General features: G+C 47.8%; 1 protein-coding gene across 1 annotated transcript in view; it reads right to left on the bottom strand.

Moving 5' to 3' along the window:
* The window catches only part of xdh (xanthine dehydrogenase), a 178,034-nt gene that overhangs the window by 117,456 nt on the left and 36,216 nt on the right, over positions 1–24,362 (bottom strand). The window contains exons 6-9 of the mRNA XM_070884265.1: positions 23,940–24,001; positions 11,257–11,337; positions 10,343–10,484; positions 6,923–7,015 (exon numbers count right to left, since the gene is read on the bottom strand). Coding sequence (XP_070740366.1) covers positions 6,923–7,015; positions 10,343–10,484; positions 11,257–11,337; positions 23,940–24,001 — 378 coding nt within the window. The remainder of the gene's footprint in view (positions 1–6,922; positions 7,016–10,342; positions 10,485–11,256; positions 11,338–23,939; positions 24,002–24,362) is intronic.

Genomic DNA, 24,362 nt, shown 5'->3' with positions numbered 1-24,362 from the left:
CCGCCATTCAATGAGTTCATGGCTGAACATGCAACTTCAGTACCCCATTCCTGCTTTCTCGCCATACCCTTTGATCCCCCGAGTAGTAAGGACTTCATCTAACTCCTTTTTGAATATATTTAGTGAATTGGCCTCAACAACTTTCTGTGGTAGAGAATTCCACAGGTTCACCACTCTCTGGGTGAAGAAGTTTCTCCTCATCTCGGTCCTAAATGGCTTACCCCTTATCCTTAGACTGTGACCCCTGGTTCTGGACTTCCCCAACATTGGGAACATTCTTCCTGCATCTAACCTGTCTAAACCCATCAGAATTTTAAACGTTTCTATGAGGTCCCCTCTCATTCTTCTGAACTCCAGTGAATACAAGCCCAGTTGATCCAGTCTTTCTTGATAGGTCAGTCCCGCCATCCCGGGATCAGTCAGGTGAACCTTCGCTGCACTCCCTCAATAGCAAGAATGTCCTTCATCAGGTTAGGAGACCAAAACTGTACACAATACTCCAGGTGTGGCCTCACCAAGGCCCTGTACAACTGTAGCAACACCTCCCTGCCCCTGTACTCAAATCCCCTCGCTATGAAGGCCAACATGCCATTTGCTTTCTTAACCGCCTGCTGTACCTGCATGCCAATAGCCAACCCTCAATGACTGATGTACCATGATACCCAGGTCTCGTTGCACCTCCCCTTTTCCTAATCTGTCACCATTCAGATAATAGTCTGTCTCTCTGTTTTTACCACCAAATTGGATAACCTCACATTTATCCACATTATACTTCATCTGCCATGCATTTGCCCACACACCTAACCTATCCAAGTTGCTCTGCAGCCTCATAGCATCCTCCTCGCAGCTCACACTGCCACCCAACTTAGTGTCATTCGCAAATTTGGAGATACTACATTTAATCCCCTCGTCTAAATCATTAATGTACAGTGTAAACAGCTGGGGCCCCAGCACAGAACCTTGCGGTACCCCACTAGTCACTGCCTGCCATTCTTAAAAGTCCCCATTTACTCCTACTCTTTGCTTCCTGTCTGACAAGCAGTTCTCAATCCATGTCAGCACACTACCCCCAATCCCATGTGCTTTAACTTTGCACATTAATCTCTTGTGTGGGACCTTGTCGAAAGTCTTCTGAAATTCCAAATATACCACATCAACTGGTTCTCCCTTGTCCACTCTACTGGAAACATCCTCAAAAAATTCCAGAAGATTTGTCAAGCATGATTTCCCTTTCACAAATCCATGCTGACTTGGACCTATCATGTCACCTCTTTCCAAATGCGCTGCTATGACATCCTTAATAATTGATTCCATCATTTTACCCACGACCGAAGTCAGGCTGACCGGTCTATAATTCCCTGTTTTCTCTCTCCCTCCTTTTTTAAAAAGTGGGGTTACATTGGCTACCCTCCACTCGATAGGAACTGATCCAGAGTCAATGGAATGTTGGAAAATGACTGTCAATGCATCCGCTATTTCCAAGGCCACCTCCTTAAGTCCTCTGGGATGCAGTCCATCAGGCCCTGGGGATTTATCGGCCTTCAATCCCATCAATTTCCCCAACACAATTTCCCGACTAATAAGGATTTCCCTCAGTTCCTCCTCCTTACTAGACCCTCTGACCCCTTTTATATCCGGAAGGTTGTTTGTGTCCTCCTTAGTGAATACCGAACTAAAGTACTTGTTCAATTGGTCTGCCATTTCTTTGTTCCCCGTTATGACTTCGCCTGATTCTGACTGCAGGTGACCTACATTTGTCTTTAATAACCTTTTTCTCTTTACATATCTCTAGAAACTTTTGCAATCCGTCTTAATGTTCCCTGCAAGCTTCTTCTCGTACTCCATTTTCCCTGCCCTAATCAAACCCTTTGTCCTCCTCTGCTGAGTTCTAAATTTCTCCCAGTCCCCAGGTTCGCTGCTATTTCTGGCCAATTTGTATGCCACTTCCTTGGCTTTAATACTATCCCTGATTTCCCTTGATAGCCACGGTTGAAGCCACCTTCCCTTTTTTATTTTTACGCCAGACAGGAATGTACAATTGTTGTAGTTCATCCATGCGGTCTCTAAATGTCTGCATTGCCCATCCACAGTCAACCCCTTAAGTATCATTCGCCAATCTATCCTAGCCAATTCACGCCTCATACCTTCAAAGTTACCCTTCTTTAAGTTCTGGACCATGGTCTCTGAATTAACTGTTTCATTCTCCATCCTAATGCAGAATTATGGTCACTCTTCCCCAAGGGGCCTCGCACAACGAGATTGCTAATTAATCCTCTCTCATTACACAACACCCAGTCTAAGTTGGCCTCCCCCCTAGTTGGTTCCTCGACATATTGGTCTAGAAAACCATCCCTTATGCACTCCAAGAAATCCTCCTCCATCGTATTGCTTCCAGTTTGGTTAGCCCAATCTATGTGCATATTAAAGTCACCCATTATAACTGCTGCACCATTATTGCATGCAACCCTAATTTCCTGTTTGATGTCCTCCCCAACATCACTACTACTGTTTGGAGGTCTGTACACAACTCCCACTAACGTTTTTTGCCCTTTGGTGTTCTGCAGCTCTACCTATGTAGATTCCACATCATCCAAGCTAATGTCCTTCCTAACTATTGCATTAAGCTCCTCCTTAACCAGCAATGCTACCCCACCTCATTTTCCTTTTATTCTATCCTTCCTGAATGTTGAATACCCCTGGATGTTGAGTTCCCAGCCCTGATCATCCTGGAGCCACATCTCTGTAATCCCAATCACATCATACTTGTTAACATCTATTTGCACAGTTAATGCATCCACCTTATTACGGATACTCCTTGCTGTAAGTCACAAAGCCTTCAGGCTTGTTTTTTTTTAACACCCTTTGTCCTTTTAGAATTTTGCTGTACAGTGGCCCTTTTTGTTCTTTGCCTTGGGTTTCTCTGCCTTCCACTTTTACTCATCTCCTTTCTGTCCTTTGCTTTTGTCTCCTTTTTGTTTCCCTCTGTCTCCCTGCATTGGTTCCCATCCCCCTGCCATATTAGTTTAACTCCTCCCCAACAGCACTAGCAAACACTCCCCCGAGGACATTGGTTCCGGTCCTGCCCAGGTGCAGACCGTCCGGTTTGTACTGGTCCCACCTCTCCCAGAACCGGTTCCAATGCCCCAGAAATTTGAATCCCTCCCTGCTGCACCACTGCTCAAGCCACGTATTCATCTGCGCTATCCTGCGATTCCTACTCTGACTAGCATGTGGCACTGGTAGCAATCCCGAGATTACTACTTTTGAGGTCCTACTTTTTAATTTAGCTCCTAGCTCCTTAAATTCGTTTCGTAGGACCTCATCCCTTTTTTTACCTATGTCGTTGGTACCAATGTGCACCACGACAACTGGCTGTTCTCCCTCCCTTTTTAGAATGTCCTGCACCTGCTCCGAGACATCCTTGACCCTTGCACCAGGGAGGCAACATACCATCTTGGAGTCTCAGTTGCGGCCGCAGAAACGACTATCTAGACTATCTATTCCCCTTACAATTGAATCCCCTATCACTATCGCTCTCCCACTCTTTTTCTTGCCCTCCTGTGCAACAGAGCCAGCCACAGTGCCTTGAACTTGGCTGATGCTGCCCTCCTCTGATGAGTCATCCCCCCCAAACAGTACCCAAAGCAGTGTATCTGTTTTGCAGGGGTTGACCACAGGGGACCCCTGCACTACGTTCCTTGCACTGCTCTTCCTGCTGGTCTTCCATTCCCTATCTGGCTGTGGACCCTTTACCTGCGGTACGACCAACTCGCTACACGTGATACTCACGTCATTCTCAGCATCGTGGATGCTCCAGAGTGAATCCACCCTCAGCTCCAACTCCACAATGCAGTCCGTCAGGAGCTGGAGGCGGATACACTTCCCGCACACGTAGTCATCAGGAACACTGGTGTCGTCCCTGAGTTGCCTCATGGTACAGGAGGAGCATAACACGTGACCGAGCTGTCCTGCCATGACTTAACCCTTAGATAGGCAACAACAATGCTAAAGTTTACTCACTGTTATAGAAGAGAAAAAATAAAAATTACTCACCAATCACCAGCCAATCACTTACCCCCTTGGCTGTGACGTCACCTTTCTGTTTCTTTCTACTTCTTTTTTGCCTTCTCCCTGTAGCTGCACCGGTACGCCTCTCACCGACCCCGGAACTCACGCCTCTCCACGCACCTCCTCACGCTGCTCCCGACTGCCGCCACGTTGGGCCTTTATATAATTTTGCAGTCACTTGTGTGGGACCTTGTCAAAAGCTTTTTGAAAGTCCAATTGCACCACATCCACTGGTTCTCCCTTGTCCACTCTACTAGTTGCATCCTCAAAAAATTCTAGAAGATTTGTCAAGCATGATTTCTCCTTCATAAATCCATGCTGACTTGGACCGATCCTGTCATTGCTTTCCAAATGCGCTGTTATTACATCTTTAATAATTGATTCCAACATTTTCCCCACTACTGATGTCAGGCTAACTGGTCTATAATTTCCATTTTCTCTCTCCTTTTTTTTAAAAGTGATGTTACATTAGCAACCCTCCAGTCTATACGGACTGATCCAGAGTCGATAGACTTTTGGAAAATGATCACCAATGCATCCACTATTTCTAGGGTCACTTCCTTAAGTACTCTGGGATACAGACTATCAGGCCCTGGGAATTTATTATCCTTCAATCCCATCAATTTCCCTAACACAATAGGGACCAAAGGCAGGTAAATGGAGTTAGGATACAGATCACCAATAATCTCATTGAAAGGCGGAACAGGCTGGAGGGCTTGAATGGCCTCCTCCTGTTCCTGTGTTCCCTTTTAAATGATGTTACAATCTCTGTCTCAATCACCACTTGTGGTAGATCACCCATGTCGCTTGTGTGACCAAAAATGGCGTGCCAATTCGTCTTGAGTGGAAACGCAATGTGGGCGACAGAGAATCGGCTGCCCATTATGCGCTCCGCCCCATTTTATTTTCCTCCACGGAACCAGGCGCAATATGCCATTGTCCAGGCCACTCATGTCCTCTCAGGATGGAACATAAGAGCATAAGAAATAGCAGCCTGCTCCGCCATTCAATAAGATCATGGCTGATCTGATCTTGGCCTCAACTCCACTTCCCTGCCCGCTCCCCATAACCTTTGACTCACTTATCGTTCAAAAATCTATCTATCTCCACCTTTAAATATATTCAACCTGCTGTCCTTACCCAGCCTGACCTATATCTGACTCCAGTACCACACAGACTGGGTTGACTCTTAACTGCTCACTGAAGCGACTTAGCGAGCCACTCAGTTGTACCAAAACCACTACCAGCATTTCAGGAAGAAGACAGGAACACCACCTTCTCTGGATCACTGGTGATGACCAATAACTGCTGTCCTCCAGTATCCAAGTTGTTATAAGAACATAAGAACATAAGAATTAGGAACAGGAGTATTCCATCTAGCCCCTCGAGCCTGCTCCGCCAATCAACAAGATCATGGCTGATCTGGCCGTGGACTCAGCTCCACTTACCCACCCGCTCCCCGTAACCCTTAATTCCCTTATTGGTTAAAAATCTATCTATCTGCGATTTGAATACATTCAATGAGCTAGCCTCAACTGCTTCCCTGGGCAGAGAATTCCACAGATTCACGACCCTCTGGGAGAAGAAATTCCTTCTCAACTCGGTTTTAAATTGGCTGCCCCATATTTTGAGGCTGTGCCCCCTAGTTCTAGTCTCCCCGACTAGTGGAAACAACCTCTCTGCCTCTATCTTGTCCATCCCTTTCATTATTTTAAATGTTTCTATAAGATCACCCCTCATCCTTCTGAACTCCAACGAGTTAAGACCCAGTCTACTCAATCTATCATCATCATCTCCGGAATCAGCCTAGTGAATCGTCTCTGTACCCCCTCCAAAGCTAGTATATCCTTCCTTCAGTAAGGTGACCAAAACTGCACACAGTACTCCAGGTGTGGCTTCACCAATACCCCGTACAGTTGTAGCAGGACCTCCCTGCTTTTGTACTCCATCCCTCTCGCAATGAAGGCCAACATTCCATTCGCCTTCCTGATTACCTTCTGCACCTGCAAACTAACTTTTTGGGATTCATGCACAAGGACCCCCAGGTCCCTCTGCACCACAGCATGTTGTAATTTCTCCCCATTCAAATAATATTCCCTTTTACTGTTTTTTTTTCCAAGGTGGATGACCTCACATTTTCCGACATTGTATTCCATCTGCCAAACCTTAGCCCATTCGCTTAACCTATCTAAATCTCTTTGCAGCCTTTCTGTGTCCTCTACACAACCCGCTTTCCCACTAATCTTTGTGTCATCTGCAAATTTTGTTACACTACACTCTGTCCCCTCCTCCAGGTCATCTATGTATATTGTAAACAGTTGTGGTCCCAGCACCGATCCCTGTGGCACACCACTAACCACCGATTTCCAACCTGAATACGACCCATTTATCCCGACTCTCTGCTTTCTGTTAGCCAGCCAATTCTCTATCCATGCTAATACATTTCTGCTGACTCCGCGTACCTTTATCTTCTGCAGTAACATTTTGTGTGGCACCTTATCGAATGACTTTTGGAAATCTAAATACACCACATCCATCGGTACACCTCTATCCACCATGCTCATTATATCCTCAAAGAATTCCAGTAAATTAGTTAAACATGATTTCTGCTTCATGAATCCATGTTGCGTCTGCTTGATTGCACTATTCCTATCTAGATGTCCCGCTATTTCTTCCCGCTATTTGTTATGCTGAGACAGGACACCTTCCCCTTGGGAAAGAAAATTCAGGCCAACTTTCAAAGGCCGGGCTGTCAGTGGGCGGGCCTTCCCAACAGCAGTGCAAACTCTAAAAATCACCCATGACACGATAAATAAAGCAATCGAGGAATTACGGCTTAGCCTCCCTCACCTACCGGTATCTGTGCGTCGGGTGAAATTCAGCTGTGGAATATGGGCTGGAGCCAAGATAACTGGGTACAACATGTTCTTCAACTTCATTTCGATGCCTGCACAAATAAGAGAGATGGTAAACATTTCCCCCTCAATGTCCCCCCAACCACGCCACCAATGTACCTCCCAGAGCCCCTCCATTTTGTACCCAATGTTTACCGCGGTCTGACTGGAAGACACAAAGGGGATGGGGGAGGGAGTATTTCGGCAGGCCTCCTCCCGCATCGCCACAATTTCTGCGCAAAACCCTGTTTACGAGCTCAAACGAGGGTTTTGTGGCCAAGGTTACAGCGGCAAAATGGGAGCGGCCTCGTGGAAATTTTGGTGCACAAGCACTTAACCTGCGCAGCATAGTCAACCACTCTGTAAGATTCGGCGAAAACATCGACAGCAAAAACGTAACGTTTTTGGACATTGCTTGGACACATTTTCTGATACTGCAGAGAGCAGACAGCACTGACTTTGGGGTAGGTCCAAACATGCCCACAGGAATACACATCAGCTGGGCCGGATGAGAATGGCTGAAAGCAGGAACATCATGGTTGACGGGCGTCTTTTGTCATGGAATGGGAACCCATCAGTGAGACATTAAGTAAAGTGGCCGGGATTTCAGGCCTTCGAAAGACAAAGGGAAGCTATTCGACCACAGAGTCATCGGAGCCACACATCGAGGTACAGCCCCATTGACAAAGGAACAGACACAGCCTTGATTTTGCTTTTCAGTTGGACAGCCTCACAGGAAGTACAGTTGGATTTTTGGCGTGAAAAGGAGCATTTTTGCAAGTATAAGAGAGGCAGTTTTGGCTGCCATCTCTCTCCCCTCTTCTACGCCTGCTTGCAATGCACAAGGCCTGAGCACTCCACCTGGGACGGAGAGAAGAAATACCAGAGAGCCTCGCTACTTCGACTGGGAAGCTGACCTTGAGACTGGACTTGAAGACCCAGAAGATACGCTTCATCGGGAGAAGCAGCGAGTAAGCCAGAGGGGTAATTGGTGAGCATTTATCCTAGCCCACACATCTTTAAGACCACCGAATAGTGTGAAAGGGTGTCGTGTGTCCCAACCAAGCCTGAGGAGTTTTAGTGGGGAGGTTTTTGCAAGGATCATAAGCGTACGCACATTCTGTTGGACAGATCCAGTGGTGCAATTTTAAATCCGAGCAAGAGTGTTTTAGACGTAGGTACTTTGCATTAGGGGCCTGTTTAAACAGGCCAGATTGTGTGTTGTACCACGGGTGCAGGTTTGTTTTAACTTGAATAAAACCATTGTGACGGTGGAGACCGAAAAGATCTGTCTATGATTGTATATTATTGGTCACGACTATAATTCTGGTGTCTGGAACTGTTGTAAGAGGGTTGATTCGAAACCACCAGGGTCAAAACCACTTACAACTCCCAGCTCAGCTGTGGCACGGCTCAGCTGTAAGGGGCAAGTCCTCGATCTGGGAGAGCCGAATTTGTGCATTCACCCCTGTAGAGTAAAGCTCCCTCAAAGTATGTCAACTGTGGTCTCAGAAAAACGTCTCCCCCTCCTACCCCTCATCTCCCCCTCCCACCCCTCACCCTCTCACCCCTCACCCTCTCACCCCTCACCTTCCTCTCCCATCCCTCATCTCCCCCTCCCACCCCTCATCTCCCCCTCCCACCCCTCACCTCCCCTCCCACCCCTCACCTCCCCCTCCCACTCCTCACCTCCCCCTCTCATCCCTCACCTATGCCTTCCCACCCCTCACCTCCCCCTCCCACCCCTCACCTCCCCCTCACACCCCTCACCTCCCCCTCACACCCCTCACCTCCCACCGCTCACCTCCCCCTCCCACCCCTCACCTCCCCCTCCCACCCCTCACCTCCCCCTCCCATCCCTCACCTCACCCTCTCACCACTCACCTCACCCTCCCACCCCTCACCTCCCCCTCCCATCCCTCACCTACCCCTCACACCCCTCATCTCCCTCTCACCTCCCCCTCCCATTCCTCACCTACCCCTCCCACCCCTCACCTCCCCCTCCCATCTCTCACCTCCCCCTCTCTCCCCTCACCTCCCCCTCACCTCCCCCTCCCATTCCTCACCTCCCCCTCTCTCCCCTCACCTCTGCCTCCCACCCCTCACCTCCCCCTCCCATCTCTCACCTCCCCCTCTCTCCCCTCACCTCCCTCTCACCTACCCCTCCCACCCCTCACCTCCCCCGCACCACCCCCTCCCACTCCTCACCTCCCCCTCCCACCTCTCACCTCCCCCTCACATCCCTCACCTCATCCTCTCACACCTCATCTCCCCCTCCAATCCCTCACCTCCCCCTCCCACCCCTCACCTCCCCCTCACACCCATCACCTCCCACCCCTCATCTCCCCCTCCCATCCCTCACCTCCCCCTCCCACCCCTCACCTCCGCCTCCCATCCCTCACCTCTCCCTCACACCCCGCACCGCCCCCTCCCACCCCTCACCTCCCCCTCCCATCCCTCACCTCCCCCTCACACCCCGCACCGCCCCCTCCCACCCCTCACCTCCCCCTCCCATCCCTCACCTCCCCCTCACACCCCGCACCGCCCCCTCCCATCCCTCACCTCCCCCTCCCATCCCTCACTTCCTCCTCCCGCCCCTCACCTACACCTCCCACCCCTCAACTCCCCCTCCACTCCCCTCCCCCCACCTGCCCCTCCTCTCCCGTGCCGCCCCCTCCCCCCGCCGTACATCCCACTCCACAGACCAACGCAGCTTTTCCATTTCCCACAGGAGCCAGCAGTATGGCCCTTGAACTAGACTGCCAATTGGTGCTGCACTATTACTGGAAGAGCACTCAAAACAACGAGGCAATGATGACACAACACAACCATAGCAAAACATACAAACAAAACTCCAGTCGAGTGTACGTTAGTGTGGTTGTTATACTGTACTAGTAATCCAGTGGAAAGTCAGTTCAAATCCTACCTTGGCAGTTTGAGAATTTGACTTTAGATCAAAAAAAGTGACCATGAATCTGTCGGATTGTCATAACTACCCAAACTGGTTCACTAATGCCCTTTAGGGAAGGAAAACCTGCTGTCCTTACTCCGGCCTGGCCTATATGTGAATCCAGTCCCACACCACCAGGGTTGAATCCGAACGGCTCTCTGAACTGGCCGAACAAGTTAGATTGGATGAAATGAGGGCAACTGGAGATGGACAATATATGTTGGCCTTGTCAGGGATGTCCACAACCTCAGAATGAATTAAAAATGTTGATGTTGGCATAAATGTATTACATTCAGACGCTTACAGTTCAACGCATTCCACTTCCCACTGCCGAATCTGAACCACTTAACTCAACACTAGAACCAGACCCTCTCTCACCACACTGTGTGAGGGTGGGGCATTGTCCAGTCTCAGAAGGTCTGCATCTTACCCACTTCGGTGTTGCCAACCACAAGCCTGGCCTCAGGGTACCTGGCCTTCAAGATCAATAGTTCATCCAAAGTCGCAGGCTGAATCCAAGTGACGTGCTCCCCTTTAAAGAGCAGCGTGTTCTGGGGCAATTCATGAAGCAGCTGAAATACAAAGGAGAAAAGGCTGATCTGTTTAACAATGGTCGACGTTCCTCTCTGGGACTTTGCTAGTTGAGTACACCCAATCTTCCTGGCCTGGGTAATGTAGGTCCGGGTGTCCATCCAGACCTTGCACTGGAGTTGGGGGGGCATTGGGGGGGGGGAGGTAGCAGGATTGTAGCTGCAGGTCACAACTGCACTCCTGGAGAACGGGAACGGTAGCATAGTGGTCATATTACTGGACTAGTAATCCAGAGGGTGGGGCTAATAAACCAGGCAACATGAGTTCAAATCCCACCACGGCACCTGAGGAATTTAAATTTAGTTAATTAATTAAATCTGGAATAATAAAACAGGATCAGCAATGGGGACCATGATTGTCGTAAAAACCCATCTGCTTGACTAATGTTCTTTAGGGAAGGAAACCTGCTGGCCTTTATGTGACTCCAGACCCACAGAAACGTGGTTGGCTCGTAACTGCCCTCTGAGATGGCCTAGCAAGTCACTCAGCTGTCAAGAAGGCAGCTTATCATCACCTTTTCAAGGGCAATTGGGGATGGGCAATAAATGCTGGTTCTGCCAGTGACGCCCACATCCCGTGAATGAATTAATTTTTAAAAAGCAGCAGCTGGAAGGCCCCAAATACACTGAAGATTGCCCCTGACAGGAAGGAAATTCCTCCTTGCTTCGGGATGCTCTCGGCCAATGTAGGTCCCGCTTTAGCAATAGGGACATGGCTTCCTGTTGGGGAAATGTTGCATTCACCTGCACCTACCAGGAGTTCTGGGGGGAAGATCGGCTCTTGAGTGGGGTCCAGAGGCTTAAACTCCGATGACTCAAAGAGTCTGGGTGATATCTGAAATAAGCAGCAAGGGTTTATTTGTCACTCCCAGAATGCACTTTCACCATTGATCTTGACATCATACGTTAAGCAATTGTTACCAGTAATCAATCCTTCAATTATATAAGTGGACACTGCCTTCATGAAAAAAAGAGTTTGCCGACATTGTTTTGCATGGGTGGGGGGTTGCGGGGTGGGGTGGGCTTGTTAGTTGAAGAAGGGCCAGCAGAACCACAGACCAACTTCATAGCAATGGCGTTACGTGCAAGCGAGGAGGCGATGCACTCCAGATGTAGCTTGCATGGCCATGTCACGGGTTTCTCGACAAAATAGTGAAGGGTTCTCAAAATCTTTTATTTTGGTTGGCAGCGGTGGCCCATTAAAGACGTCAATGGTTAACAGATGCGACATCATGACCAGTCACATAATGTCATCGTGACTGCTGAACAAATGAGCCAACAGGGGGTGGGGTTTAACCAAACACTCACTGTGAAAACAGTGCCCCTTTAAGAACTAATCCACAGTTTAATTCGCTTGTTAAAGTGCTTTATTGATTGTCCAATCTCAGGACCACTGGATCAACCCGACTTCAATATTGGCAAATACACAGGCAATGTGAAGAAGGAAGTGTAGTTATTAAACTTAGTAATCCAGAGTACATGAGTTCAAATCCTACCAATGCAGTTTGAGAGTTTGCAATCAGTTCCGAAAATATTTTACACAGCGAGTTGTTGTGATCTGGAATGCGTTGCCTGAAAGGGCGGTGGAAGCAGATTCAATCGTAACTTTCAAAAATACTTGAAAAGGCAACATTTGCAGGGCTAGGGGGAAAGAGCAGGGAGTGGGACTATGGATAGCGCGACCAAAGAACTGGCACAGGTACAATGGGCCGAATGGCCTCTTTCTGTGCTGTATGATTCTATGATTTATAGTCGGATACCTGTGGTTGGAACCTTTTTAAATGACGCCCCTCCTATCCAGGCCAGTTTTCTAATGCAAGCTCACAAACTCAGTTTCACAACATGTCATGGTGGGACCCTATGGACTGGAGGGTAGCTAATGTAACACCACTTTTAAAAAAGGAGGGAGAGAGAAAACGGGGAATTATAGACCGGTTAGCCTGACATCAGTTGTGGGGAAAATGTTGGAATCAATTATTAAGGATGAAATAGCAGCGCATTTGGAAAGCAGTGACAGGATCGGTCCAAGTCAGCATGGATTTATAAAAGGGAAATCATGCTTGACAAATCTTCTGGAATTTTTTGAGGATGTAACGAGTAGAGTGGACAAGGGAGAACCAGTGGATGTGGTGTATTAGGACTTTAAAAAACTTTTGACAAGGTCCCACACAAGAGATTGGTGTGCAAAATCAAAGCACATGGTATTGGGGGTAATGTACTGACGTGGATAGAGCAGTGGTTGGCAGACAGGAAGCAGAGAGTCGGGATAAACGGATCCTTTTCAGAATGGCAGGCAGTGACTAGTGGAGTGCCGCAGGGCTCAGTGCTGGGACCCCAGCTCTTTACAATATACATTAATGATTTAGATGAAGGAATTGAGTGTAATATCTCCAAGTTTGCAGATGACACTACACTGGGTGGCAGTGTGAGCTGTGAGGAGGATGCTAAAAGGCTGCAGGGTGACTTGAACAGATTAGGTGAGTGGGCAAATGCGTGGCAAATGCAGTATAATGTGGATAAATGTGAGGTTATCCATTTTGGGGGCAAAAACACGAAGGCAGAATATTATCTGAATGGCGGCAGATTAGAAAAGGGGGAGGTGCAATGAAACCTGGGTGTCATGATTCATCAGTCATTGAAAGTTGGCATGCAGGTACAGCAGGTGGTGAAGAAGGCAAATGGTATGTTGGCCGTCATAGCTAGGGGATTTGAGTATAGGAGCAGGGAGGTCTTAATGCAGTTGTACAGGACCTTGGTGAGGCCTCATCTGGAATATTGCGTTCAGTTTTGGTCTCCTAATCTGAGGAAGGACGTTCATGCTGTAGAGAGAGTGCAGCGAAGGTTCGCCAGACTGATTCCAGGGATGGCTGGACTGACATATGAGGAGAGACTGGATCAACTGGGCCTTTATACACTGGAGTTTGGAAGGATGAGAGGGGATCTCATAGAAACTTACAAGATTCTGACGGGACGGGACAGGTTACATGCAGGAAGAATGTTCCCGATTTTGGGGAAGTCCAGAACCAGGGGACACAGTCTTAGGATAAGAGGTAGGCCATTAAGGACTGAGATGAGGAGAAACTTCTTCACTCAGAGAGTTGTTAACCTGTGGAATTCCCTACCGCAGAGAGTTGTTAATGCCAGTTCATTGGATATATTCAAGAGGGAGTTAGATATGGCCCTTACGGCTAAAGGGATCAAGGGGTATGGAGAGAAAGCAAGAAAGGGGTACTGAGGTGAATGATCAACCATTATCTTATTGAATGGTGGTGCAGGCCTCGAAGGGCCAAGTGGCCTACTCCTGCACCTATTTTCTATGTTTCAGGACATTGAAATTGCTAGTCCATAAGAACATAAGAATTAGGAACAGGAGTAGGCCATCTAGCCCCTCGAGCCTGCTCCGCCATTCAATAAGATCATGGCTGATCTGGTCGTGGACTCAGCTCCACTTACCCGCCCTCTCCCCATAACCCTTAATTCCCTTATTGGTTAAAAATCTATCTATCTGTGATTTGAATATATTCAATGAGCTAGCCTCAACTGCTTCCTTGGGCAGAGAATTCCACAGATTCACAACCCTCTGGGAGAAGAAATTCTTTCTCAACTCGGTTTTAAATTGGCTCCTCCGTATTTTGAGGCTGTGCCCCCTAGTTCTGGACTCCCCTACCAGTGGAAACAACCTCTCTGCCTCTATCTTGTCTATCCCTTTCATGATTTTAAATGTTTCTATAAGATCACCCCTCATCCTTCTGAACTCCAACGAGTAAAGACCCAGTCTACTCAATCTATCATCATAAGGTAACCCCCTCATTTCTCGAATCAGCCTAGTGAATCGTCTCTGTACCCCTTCCAAAGCTAGTATATCCTTCCTTAAGTAAGGTGACCAAAACTGCACGCAGTACTCCAGGTGCGGCCTTACCAATACCTTATACAGTTGCAGCAAGACCTCCCTGCTTTTGTACTCCATCCCTTTCGCAATGCAGGCCAACATTCCATTCGCCTTCCTGATTACCTGCAGCTCCTGCAAACTAACTTTTTGGGATTCATGCACAAGGACCCCCAGGTCCCTCTGCACCACAACATGTTGTAATTTCTCCCCATTCAAATAATATTCCCTTTTACTGTTTTTTTTTCCCAAGGTGGATGACCTCACACTTTCCAATATTGTATTCCATCTGCCAAACCTTAGCCCATTCGCTTAACCTATCCAAATCTCCTTACAGTCTCTCTGAGTCTTCTACACAACCCACTTTCCCACGAATCTTAGTGTCATCTGCTAATTTTGTTGCACTACACTCTGTCCCCTCCTCTAGGTCATCTATGTATATTGTAAACAGTTGTGGTCCCAGCACTGATCCCTGTGGCACACCACTAACCACTGATTTCCAACCGGAAAAGGAGCCATTTATCCCGACTCTCTGCTTTCTGTTCGCCAGCCAATTCTCTATCCATGCTAATACATTTCCTCTGACTCCGCGTACCTTTATCTTCTGCAGTAACCTTTTGTGTGGCACCTTATCGAATGCCTTTTGGAAATCTAAATACACCACATCCATCGGTACACCTCTATCCACCATGCTCATTATATCCTCAAAGAATTCCAGTAAGTTAGTTAAACATGATTTCCCTTTCATGAATCCATGCTGCGTCTGCTTGATTGCACTATTCCTATCTTGATGTCCCGCTATTTCTTCCTTAATGATAGTTTCAAGCATTTTCCCCACTACAGATGTTAAACTAACCGGCCTATAGTTACTTGCCTTTTGCTGCCCCCTTTTTTAAACAGAGGCGTTATATTAGCTGCTTTCCAATCCGCTGGTACCTCCCCAGAGTCCAGAGAATTTTGGTAGATAAAACAAATGCATCTGCTATAACTTCCGCCATCTCTTTTAATACCCTGGGATGCATTTCATCAGGACCAGGGGACTTGTCTACCTTCAGTCCCATTAGCCTGTCCAGCACTACCCCACTCGTGATAGTGATTGTCTCAAGGTCCTCCCTTCCCACATTCCTGTGGCCTGCAAATTTTGGCATGGTTTTTGTGTTTTCCACTGTGAAGACGGAAGCAAAATAATTGTTTAAGGTCTCAGCCATTTCCACATTTCCCATTATTAAATCCCCCTTCTCATCTTCTAAGGGACTAACATTTACTTTAGTTACTCTTTTCCGTTTTATATATCTGTAAAAGCTTTTACTATCTGTTTTTATGTTTTGCGCAAGTTTACCTTCGTAATCTACCTTCCCTTTCTTTATTACTTTTTTAGTCATTCTTTGCTGTTATTTAAAATTTTTCCAATCCTCTAGTTTCCCACTAACCTTGGCCACCTTATATGCATTGGTCTTTGATTTGATACTTTCCTTTATTTCCTTGGTTATCCACGGCTGGTTATCCCTTCTCTTGCCGCCCTTCTTTTTCACTGGAATATATTTTTGTTGCGCACTATGAAAGAGCTCCTTAAAAGTCCTCCACTGTTCCTCAATTGTGCCACCGTTTAGTCCTTGTTTCCAGTCTACTTTAGCCAACTCTGCCCTCATCCCACTGTAGTCCCCTTTGTTTAAGCATAGTACGCTCGTTTCTGACACAACTTCCTCATCCTCAATCTGTATTACAAATTCAACCATATTGTGATCACTCATTCCGAGAGGATCTTTTACTAGGAGATCGTTTATTTTTCAAGTCTCATTACACAGGACCAGATCTAAGATGGCTTGCTCCCTTGTAGGTTCTGTTACATACTGTTCTAAGAAACAATCCCGTATGCATTCTATGAATTCCTCCTCCAGGCTACCCCGTGCGATTTGTTTTGACCAATCGATATGTAGGTTAAAATCCTTTTTCACATGCCTCCATTATTCCCTTGATTATTGCCCGCCCCACCGTGAAGTTATTATTTGGGGGCCTATAAACTACGCTGACCAGTGACTTTTTCCCCTTACTATCTCTAATCTCCACCCACAATGATTCAACATTTTGTTCATTGGAGCCAATATCATCCCTCACAACTGCCCTGATATCATCTTTTATTAACAGAGCTACCCAACCTCCTTTCCCTTCTTGCCTATCTTTCTGAATCGTCAGATACCCCTGTATGTTTAATTCCCAGTCTTGGCCACCCTGCAACCATGTTTCTGTAATGGCCACCAAATCATACCCATTTGTAATGATTTGTGCCGTCAACTCATTTACTTCATTTCGAATGCTGCGTGCATTTAGGTAGAGTGTTTTCATCCTAGTTTTTAAACCATGATTTTTAGTTTTGACCCCTCCTACAGCCCTTTTATATTCAGTGGCCCTTTTTGTTTCTTGCCTTTGGTTTCTCTGCTCTCCACTTTTACTCATCTCTTTTCTGTCTTTTGTTTTTGTCTCCTTTTTGTTTCCCTCTGTCTCCCTGTATTGGTTCCCACCCCCCTGCCATATTAGTTTAACTCCTCCCCAACAGCACTAGCAACCACTCCCCCTAGGACATTGGTTCCAGTCCTGCCCAAGTGCAGACCGTCCAGTTTGTACTGGTTCAACCTCCCCCAATGCCCCACGAATTTGAATCCCTCCAGTACTATAACTACTTGTCTAACATGTCCATTTGTGTATACTCAACACACTATAACTACTAGTCTACCACCATAAACAACACAAACACACACAAACGTTCACAAACACATGCAGACAAACAAACACACATGTACAGAGGTAACATCAGTAAACTGATTTGGGAATAATCAACGGTATTAACACTTGCTTGAATCTGTTTCTTGCAGCAGCCATTTTCTCTCACGCTCCCACCACAGCAGTTCGACGGCTGAATGGAAGAAAAATAGAACATGTGTTCAGCTCATAGCAATCCAGGTCCCAATGATCGCCGTTATAAACAACAACAACAACTTGTATTTATATAGCACCTTTAACATAGTAAAACATCCCAAGGAGCTTTGCAGGAGTGTTATAAGACAAAAACATGACACCGAGCCACATAAGAAATTGGGGCAAATGACCAATAGCTTGGTCAAAGTGATAGGTTTTAAGGAGTGTCTTAAAAGAGGAAAGAGTGGTGGAGAGGTTTAAGGAGGGAGTTCCAGAGCTTAGGGCCCAGGCAGTTGAAGGCACTGCCACTGATAGAATTTCTGCCCCATTCATTTTACTCAGGTTATCACCTCTGGTAAACACACTCAGTGTTGACCTACTAAGATACTGGAGCATCATTTAAGGTCTATACTTTTCCAGACCAGTCTGTTACATTTTTGGATATTACACTGCATATTCTACTTGGGTTCAGCATCACTGACCATCCCATAAGTGGTCCTTGTGTTCCCTACAAACTGGAGTATACCTTTAACCACCCCAATATCTAGGTACAAAATAGTGAGGTCCAGGGGTCTGACAAAGTCGTCTTACCCATGTACGCAGGCTTACTGGAAAATAATAGCTGATGCTCAGGCTGCTGACCAACAGACAGCCATAGAACAGGTGAACCAACAGTACGGAGTACATACCGTGTATTTACACGAATTATAAATATATGGCCCGCACTTGAAAGGGGGTAAATTCACAATTGATTTACGAAAACAATATTTCAATGAGCGAGTGTTCAATCTATGGAACAGGCTCTCTAGGAAGACACTGGAAGCAGTTAGTATTGACTCCTTCAAATGCAAATGAGATAGATTTACTTCATAAAATAACACTTTGAGCTGCAGTATTTGAGTAATTTGGGACGTGCCGTATGGTGAGTGTAGCAGGCTTGGGAGGAACAGGGGACTTTGGACTCTGAGTCCCAACACTCTCCACCACAGAGTTTTCCTCACCTAATGTCTGGATCTGTTTTCGACAAATTAATCGAGACTGATTGCTACGATTAGTTACCAACTCCATTATTGTATCATGCGATTACCAGGAGGGTTCTAACCACCCTCTGGGTAAAGACATTTCTCCTGAACTCCTGATTGAATTTATTATTGACTATCTTATATTTATGGCCCTTAGTTTTTGATTCACCCATAAGTAGGAATATCAGGCTGGATTTTGGTGGGTCTCACCAGGGGAACCCGAGGGAGGGCGGGAAAACCAGACGTTGGGTTTACCGGCCGCTGCAGTATTTTAACTGCACAGCGTGCGAGCGACGTCAGGGCGGGTTCCCCGGCCGGATGTGTAGCCTGATTGATAGGCTGGCTCCCAGTCGTGCAGGGAATGCAGAGTGGGAGGCCACAGGAGCAGATAAGTGCTAGGCCCAGAATGGGGGGTGGGGGAGCCAAGCCCAGGTGGGAGGGGCCCGATACCCTGGAGGGGTGAGGGGGAGTCAGATCCGTGGAGGGAGGGGTCCAATTCCTGACCCCGGAGCTGAGTCATGATCCCCGGAAATGGCGGGGGTGGGGGGTGGGTCCGAACCCCAACCCCTGAGAGGGCCAGGCTGATGGCGGGGTAGCTTGTGGGGCAGGGTGGAAGCAATCCTGTTCCTCCTGGCCCACAAGAATCACTCCCCGAGGCTGAGCCCACTTCATTGCAGCCACCGGGAAGCCTGAGGCCTGGGATTCCCGGCCCCCTGCAGTTACAGTAAAGGCTTCAGCCCATCGACCCCCCTATCGCTCCTGAGTTAAAGGTGAACGTTGGCAGGTTGGAGGCGGCTTGGGGTCAGGGTTCACATTTTGTCAACTCCTACACCGACGCCTCCAACCCACCCGTTCCTACCTCTGAAAATTATGGCCTTCTTCGCTACGTCTACCCTATCGAGCCCATTCATAATTTTACGGGCTCGATCAGGTCACCCCTCAGTCTTCCCTTTTCTGGAGAAAAGAGCCCGACCTGTTCAGCTTTTCCTGTTCGTTGTATGTCCTGATTTCATCCTTTTATTATTTATTAACCTTGGAACCGTAGTTAGCAACCTTCAAGAGATTCGTGGCAAGTGTTTTGACACTGAAGTTCAGTCTTCACTCCTGAGGTGATACTTGAGCCACCAAGCCTCGAGAGAGCTGCCAGTGCAGAAGGTGAATTTACCCAGGGGGCAGATTTTCCAGGAGGTTTCTGTTGCATTTCTGCTGAAGTTACAGCAACGGAGTGGGAGCAGCTCCGAGGAATATCCTGGCCACTTACAATATGTAAAGAAACCTCCTCAATTCTATTGACCATTCTGAGTCACCTTTCATTCCTTCTGGTGTCGGATTGCCTCACACAGCCCTATTGGTACCCTTGAAATCCTCCAAATCAATGGAGCTCTGGCACTCAGGCTAGCCAGGTCGCTCATTTACTCCTTAGCTTCTCGGGCCTTTCCTGACAATGGGGTACACAGAGGTCCAGATAAGGAAGGACATCGTTCTGCCCACCTGAACGAGCCATCTCCGGGCCTGTGATCTTGACAGCTTCTCTTCTATCGTTGGTAAAGAATGTTTTGCTCGCATAAACCTTCATGTGGTGCCAGCTGTGCTTGTGGGTTCAAGTCCCACTCCAGAAACTTGAGCACAAAAATATAGGCTGACAATCCAGTGTAGCACTGAGGGAGAGCTGCATTGTCTAGAGAGGCCGTCTTTCAGATGGGATGTTAAACCGAGGCTCCGTCTGCCCTCTCAGATGGATGTGAAAGATCCCACAGCACTATTTTGAAGAAGTGCATTATTGAAAAGAGAAAACTAAGGCGGTCTGTATGTGTTTGATAGAGTAGACATAGAGAAGATGTTTCCTCTTGCAGGGGAGATCACAACTAGGGGCCAAAAATATAAGCTAGTCACTGATAAATCCAATCGGGAATTCAGGAGAAACTTCTTTACCCGGAGGGGTCTGAATGCGAAACACGCTACCAATGTTCCCTGTCATTTTCTTTGGAAGACACACGGCCCCTTTAAGGGGCTGTGCGGGATCCCTGGAGAGCTTAAAGGCAGCATTGCTCACTGCCACATGCAGTAGTTGTGGCAAATAGTATCGATGCATTTAAGGGGATTCTAGATAAACACATGAGGGAGAAAGGAATAGAAGGATATGCTGATGGGGTGAGATGAATAAGGATGTGAGGAGGCTTGAGTGGAGCATAAACATCGGCAGGTTCTGTTGGACCCAAGTGGCCTGTTTCAGTGTTGTAAATACTTTGTAAAACTATATAACTCTGTAGTGTTGGGTGAAGGCAGGAGTGAATAACCTGCTAAAAGGCACTGTCCAGGTTCACACATGAGGAATAGCCAATTAGGGCCGATACTGGAACACAGGTAATCAGGAAGGCGAATGGAATGTTGGCCTTCATTGCGAGAGGGATGGAGTACAAAAGCAGGGAGGTCCTGCTGCAACTGTACAGGAGGCCGCACCTGGAGTACTGCGTGCAGTTTTGGTCACCTTACTTAAGGAAGGATATACTAGCTTTGGAGGGGGTACAGAGACGATTCACTAGGCTGATTCCGGAGATGAGGGGGTTACCTTATGATGATAGATTGAGTAGACTGGGTCTTTACTCGTTGGAGTTCAGATGGATGAGGGGTGATCTTATGGAAACATTTAAAATAATGAAAGGGATAGACAAGATAGAGGCAGAGAGGTTGTTTCCACTGGTCGGGGAGACTAGAACTAGGGGGCACAACCTCAAAATCCGGGGGAGCCAATTTAAAACCGAGTTGAGAAGGAATTTCTTCTCCCAGAAGGTTGTGAATCTGTGGAATTCTCTGCCCAAGGAAGCAGCTGAGGCTAGCTCATTGAATGTATTCAAGTCACAGATAGATAGATTTTTAACCAATAAGGGAATTAAGGGTTACGGGGAGCAGGTGGGTAAGTGGAGCTGAGTCCACGGCCAGATCAGCCATGATCTTGTTGAATGGCGGAGCAGGCTCGAGGGGCTGGATGGCCTACTCCTGTTCCTAATTCTTATGTTCTTATATTCTTATGTTCTTATGTACATTTAGTTCCCCTGGTCCTGTAACCAAGCATTAGTCAGGGGAAAGGGGGGCAAGAGACAAAATCACCAGAAGCTCACTTCAGGATCTAGAGTGGAATCTCAATTATCCACAATCCCAAATTATCCACCCTGCCATTATTCGCATATTTGATTGTCCCACCTCCCATCATCCCCATTCTTATTATCTCCATTCCCATTATCTCCATTCCCATTATCCCCATTCCCATTATGCCCATTCCTATTATGCCTATTCCCATTATTTCCCATTCCCATTATCCCATCCCCATTCTCTTGTTATCACGAGTCACGGGTTAGCCCCAAGTTTTGCATAAACAAGTTCCAATGTAAATTATATCTCAAATGATTTTTCAGATTAACTGATTTCAGCAGAATATATTGTTGCTCTCGGGGTGTAAAATCCCTGTTAAGTCTCTGGGTACTAGACTCCCAAAATAAGTGCTCCACTCAGAGCTCCGACATGGCAAGCGAGCCCCAGGTGGGCAGAGGAAATGCTTCAAGATCACCTTCAAAGCCTCCTTGATAAAGTGCAACATCCCCACTGGCACCTGGGAATCCCTGGCCCAAGACCGCTCAAAGCGGAGGAGAAGCATCCGGGAAGGCGCCAAACACCTCGAGTCTCTTCGCCGGAGAGCACGCGGAAACCAAGCGCAAACAACGGACGGAGCTTATGACAACCCAAGCACTCCATCCACCTGTCCCTCCAACCACTATCTGCCCCACTCGTGACAGAGACAGTAGATCCCGCATCGGACTCATCAGTCACCTGAGAACTCGTATTAATGTGGAAGCAAGTCATCCTCGACACTGAGGGACTGCCTAAGAAGAAGTTAAATCAGCTCCAATAATTAGCTTAATGTCAAGATACCAGTAAAGGCCAGAGCTCCTGGTCAGGAGACCAACAACAACAACTTACACTTATATAGTGCCTTTAATGTAGTGAGACGTCCCAAGGCGCTTCACAGGAGTATTATAAGACAAACAATATTTGACACCCAGCCGCATAAGGAGAAATTAGCTCAGGTGATCAAATGTTTGGTCAAAGAGATATGTTTTCAGGAGCGTCTTGAAGGAGGAAAGAGATGTAGAGAGGCAGAGAGGTTTAGGCAGGGAGTTCCGGAGATTGGGGCTAGGCAACATTGGCTCCTGGACATCATTGGTTAAGTGATTATAATCAGGGATTCTCAAAAGGGCAGCATTAGAGGAGCACAGATATCTCTGGGGGTTATGGGGCTGGTGGGGATTACAGAGATAAGGAGTGGCATGGCCATGGAGGGACTTGAAAATAAGGATGAGAAATTTGAAATCGAGACATTCCTTAACCGGGAGCCAATGTAGGTCGGCGAGCACATGGATGATAGGTGAGCGGGGCTTGGTGTGAGTTAGGATACGGGCAGCCGAGTTTTGGATCACCTCTAGTTTACGTAGGGTAGAATATGGGAGACCAGACAGGAGTGCGTTGGAGTATTGAAGTCTAGAGGTAATAAAGGCATGGATGAGAGCTTCAGCAGTGGATGAGCTGAGGAAAGGGCTGAGAAAGGCGATGTTACGGAGGTGGAAATAGGCGATCTTAGTTACGCTGAGGGTATGTGGTAGGAAGTTAATTTCAGGGTCAAATATGACACCGAGGCAGGAGGCAGAGCCCTGGGTCAGGGAACCAGCAGAGGGTGGAGCCCCATGTCAGGGAACTAGCAGGGGGCAGAGCCCCGGGTCAGGAGGCGGAGCGCCGGGTCAGGGGACCAGCAGAATGCGGAGCCCCGGGTCAGGAGGCGGAGCTCCGGGTCAGGGAACCAGCAGAATGCGGAGCCCCGGGTTAGGGAACTGGAAGGGGGCGGAGTCCCGGGTCAGGAGGCGGAGCCCCGGGTCAGGGAACCAGTAGAGTGCGGAGCCCCGGGTCAGGAAACCAGCAGAGTGCGGAGCCCCAGGTCAGGAGGCGGAGCCCCGGGTCAGGAAACCAAAAGGGGGCGGGGCCCCGGGTCAGGAGACGGAGCCCCGGGTCAGGGGAGCAGCAGGACTGGGTCGCCCAGCATTAATTTCAAATATGTCTCACTTTCAATTATTGGGTCCCTTATGCGTGCGCAGAATAAAGAAGGCTCTGCAGAGACCACGCCTTTGTCCAGACCACTGCGTGACAACGGCCCCGATTTTAACTCCAGCTGGATTCTCCACTCGGGCCTGAGTTAAAATTATAGTCGGGTCTCAATGATGTCATCGGGCTGCAACATGCATGTGCAAAGAAGGACCCTGTTGGCTCCGGGTGTCTATTCTTGCTGCCTGCTTAGGAGAGCAGGTTAAAATTGCAGATGTTGCGATCATGGCGTCTTTCGGACAGGTAAGGACCAGGGCGATTTTAACTGCCCACCCGCCAAGTTTCTGCTGAGAAAGTACGGTTAAAATCGCTCCCGTGTGTCTGTGACACAACTACACTGCCATAAATTGGCCTGAAGTAATGAAAGCCCCCCTTGCAATGTTTACTCGGTTTTGCATTTTGCTACACGCCTTCACTGGACAGGAAACTGCCAGCCAAATTTGCCCGCTGCGGTTTGAATTTTCTTACTTTTGCAAAGGTGCTGTAGCCCTCGAGGATGGCTCTGTATCCCGTGCATCGACACAAGTTTCCTGTAAGCAAAATACAGGCACATTAACAGCCGCCAGCCCAAAAAAATGAAATACAAACATCAGGCTCCACCCCGCAGACGCCTCTCCTCATAACCAATACCCCCTGGACTGTTATACATTGCTGTCGGTTAATGGCCAGGACCTATAGGGGCTCAATTTTCCCCAAAGCTGTTTTTTGGCGTACTTGAAGAGTTACACCCGTTTTTTTGGGGGCCCAACGATGCCAAAAAAAAATCACCCAAGTTTCCCCGATTGAATTGTTGATCTTGGCACCTCCTAGCGTGTCCTTTAGCTTTTGGGGGTGGAGCCCAAGATCTGTGCCAAAAAGAGCAGGTTGGCAGGGTAACCAGGGACACACAGC

This window comes from Pristiophorus japonicus, chromosome 7, assembly GCF_044704955.1.
Source record: "Pristiophorus japonicus isolate sPriJap1 chromosome 7, sPriJap1.hap1, whole genome shotgun sequence".
NCBI lineage: Eukaryota > Metazoa > Chordata > Chondrichthyes > Pristiophoridae > Pristiophorus > Pristiophorus japonicus.
Note: the sequence above shows the minus strand (reverse complement) of the source record. Positions and strands in the feature narration are given on the sequence as shown.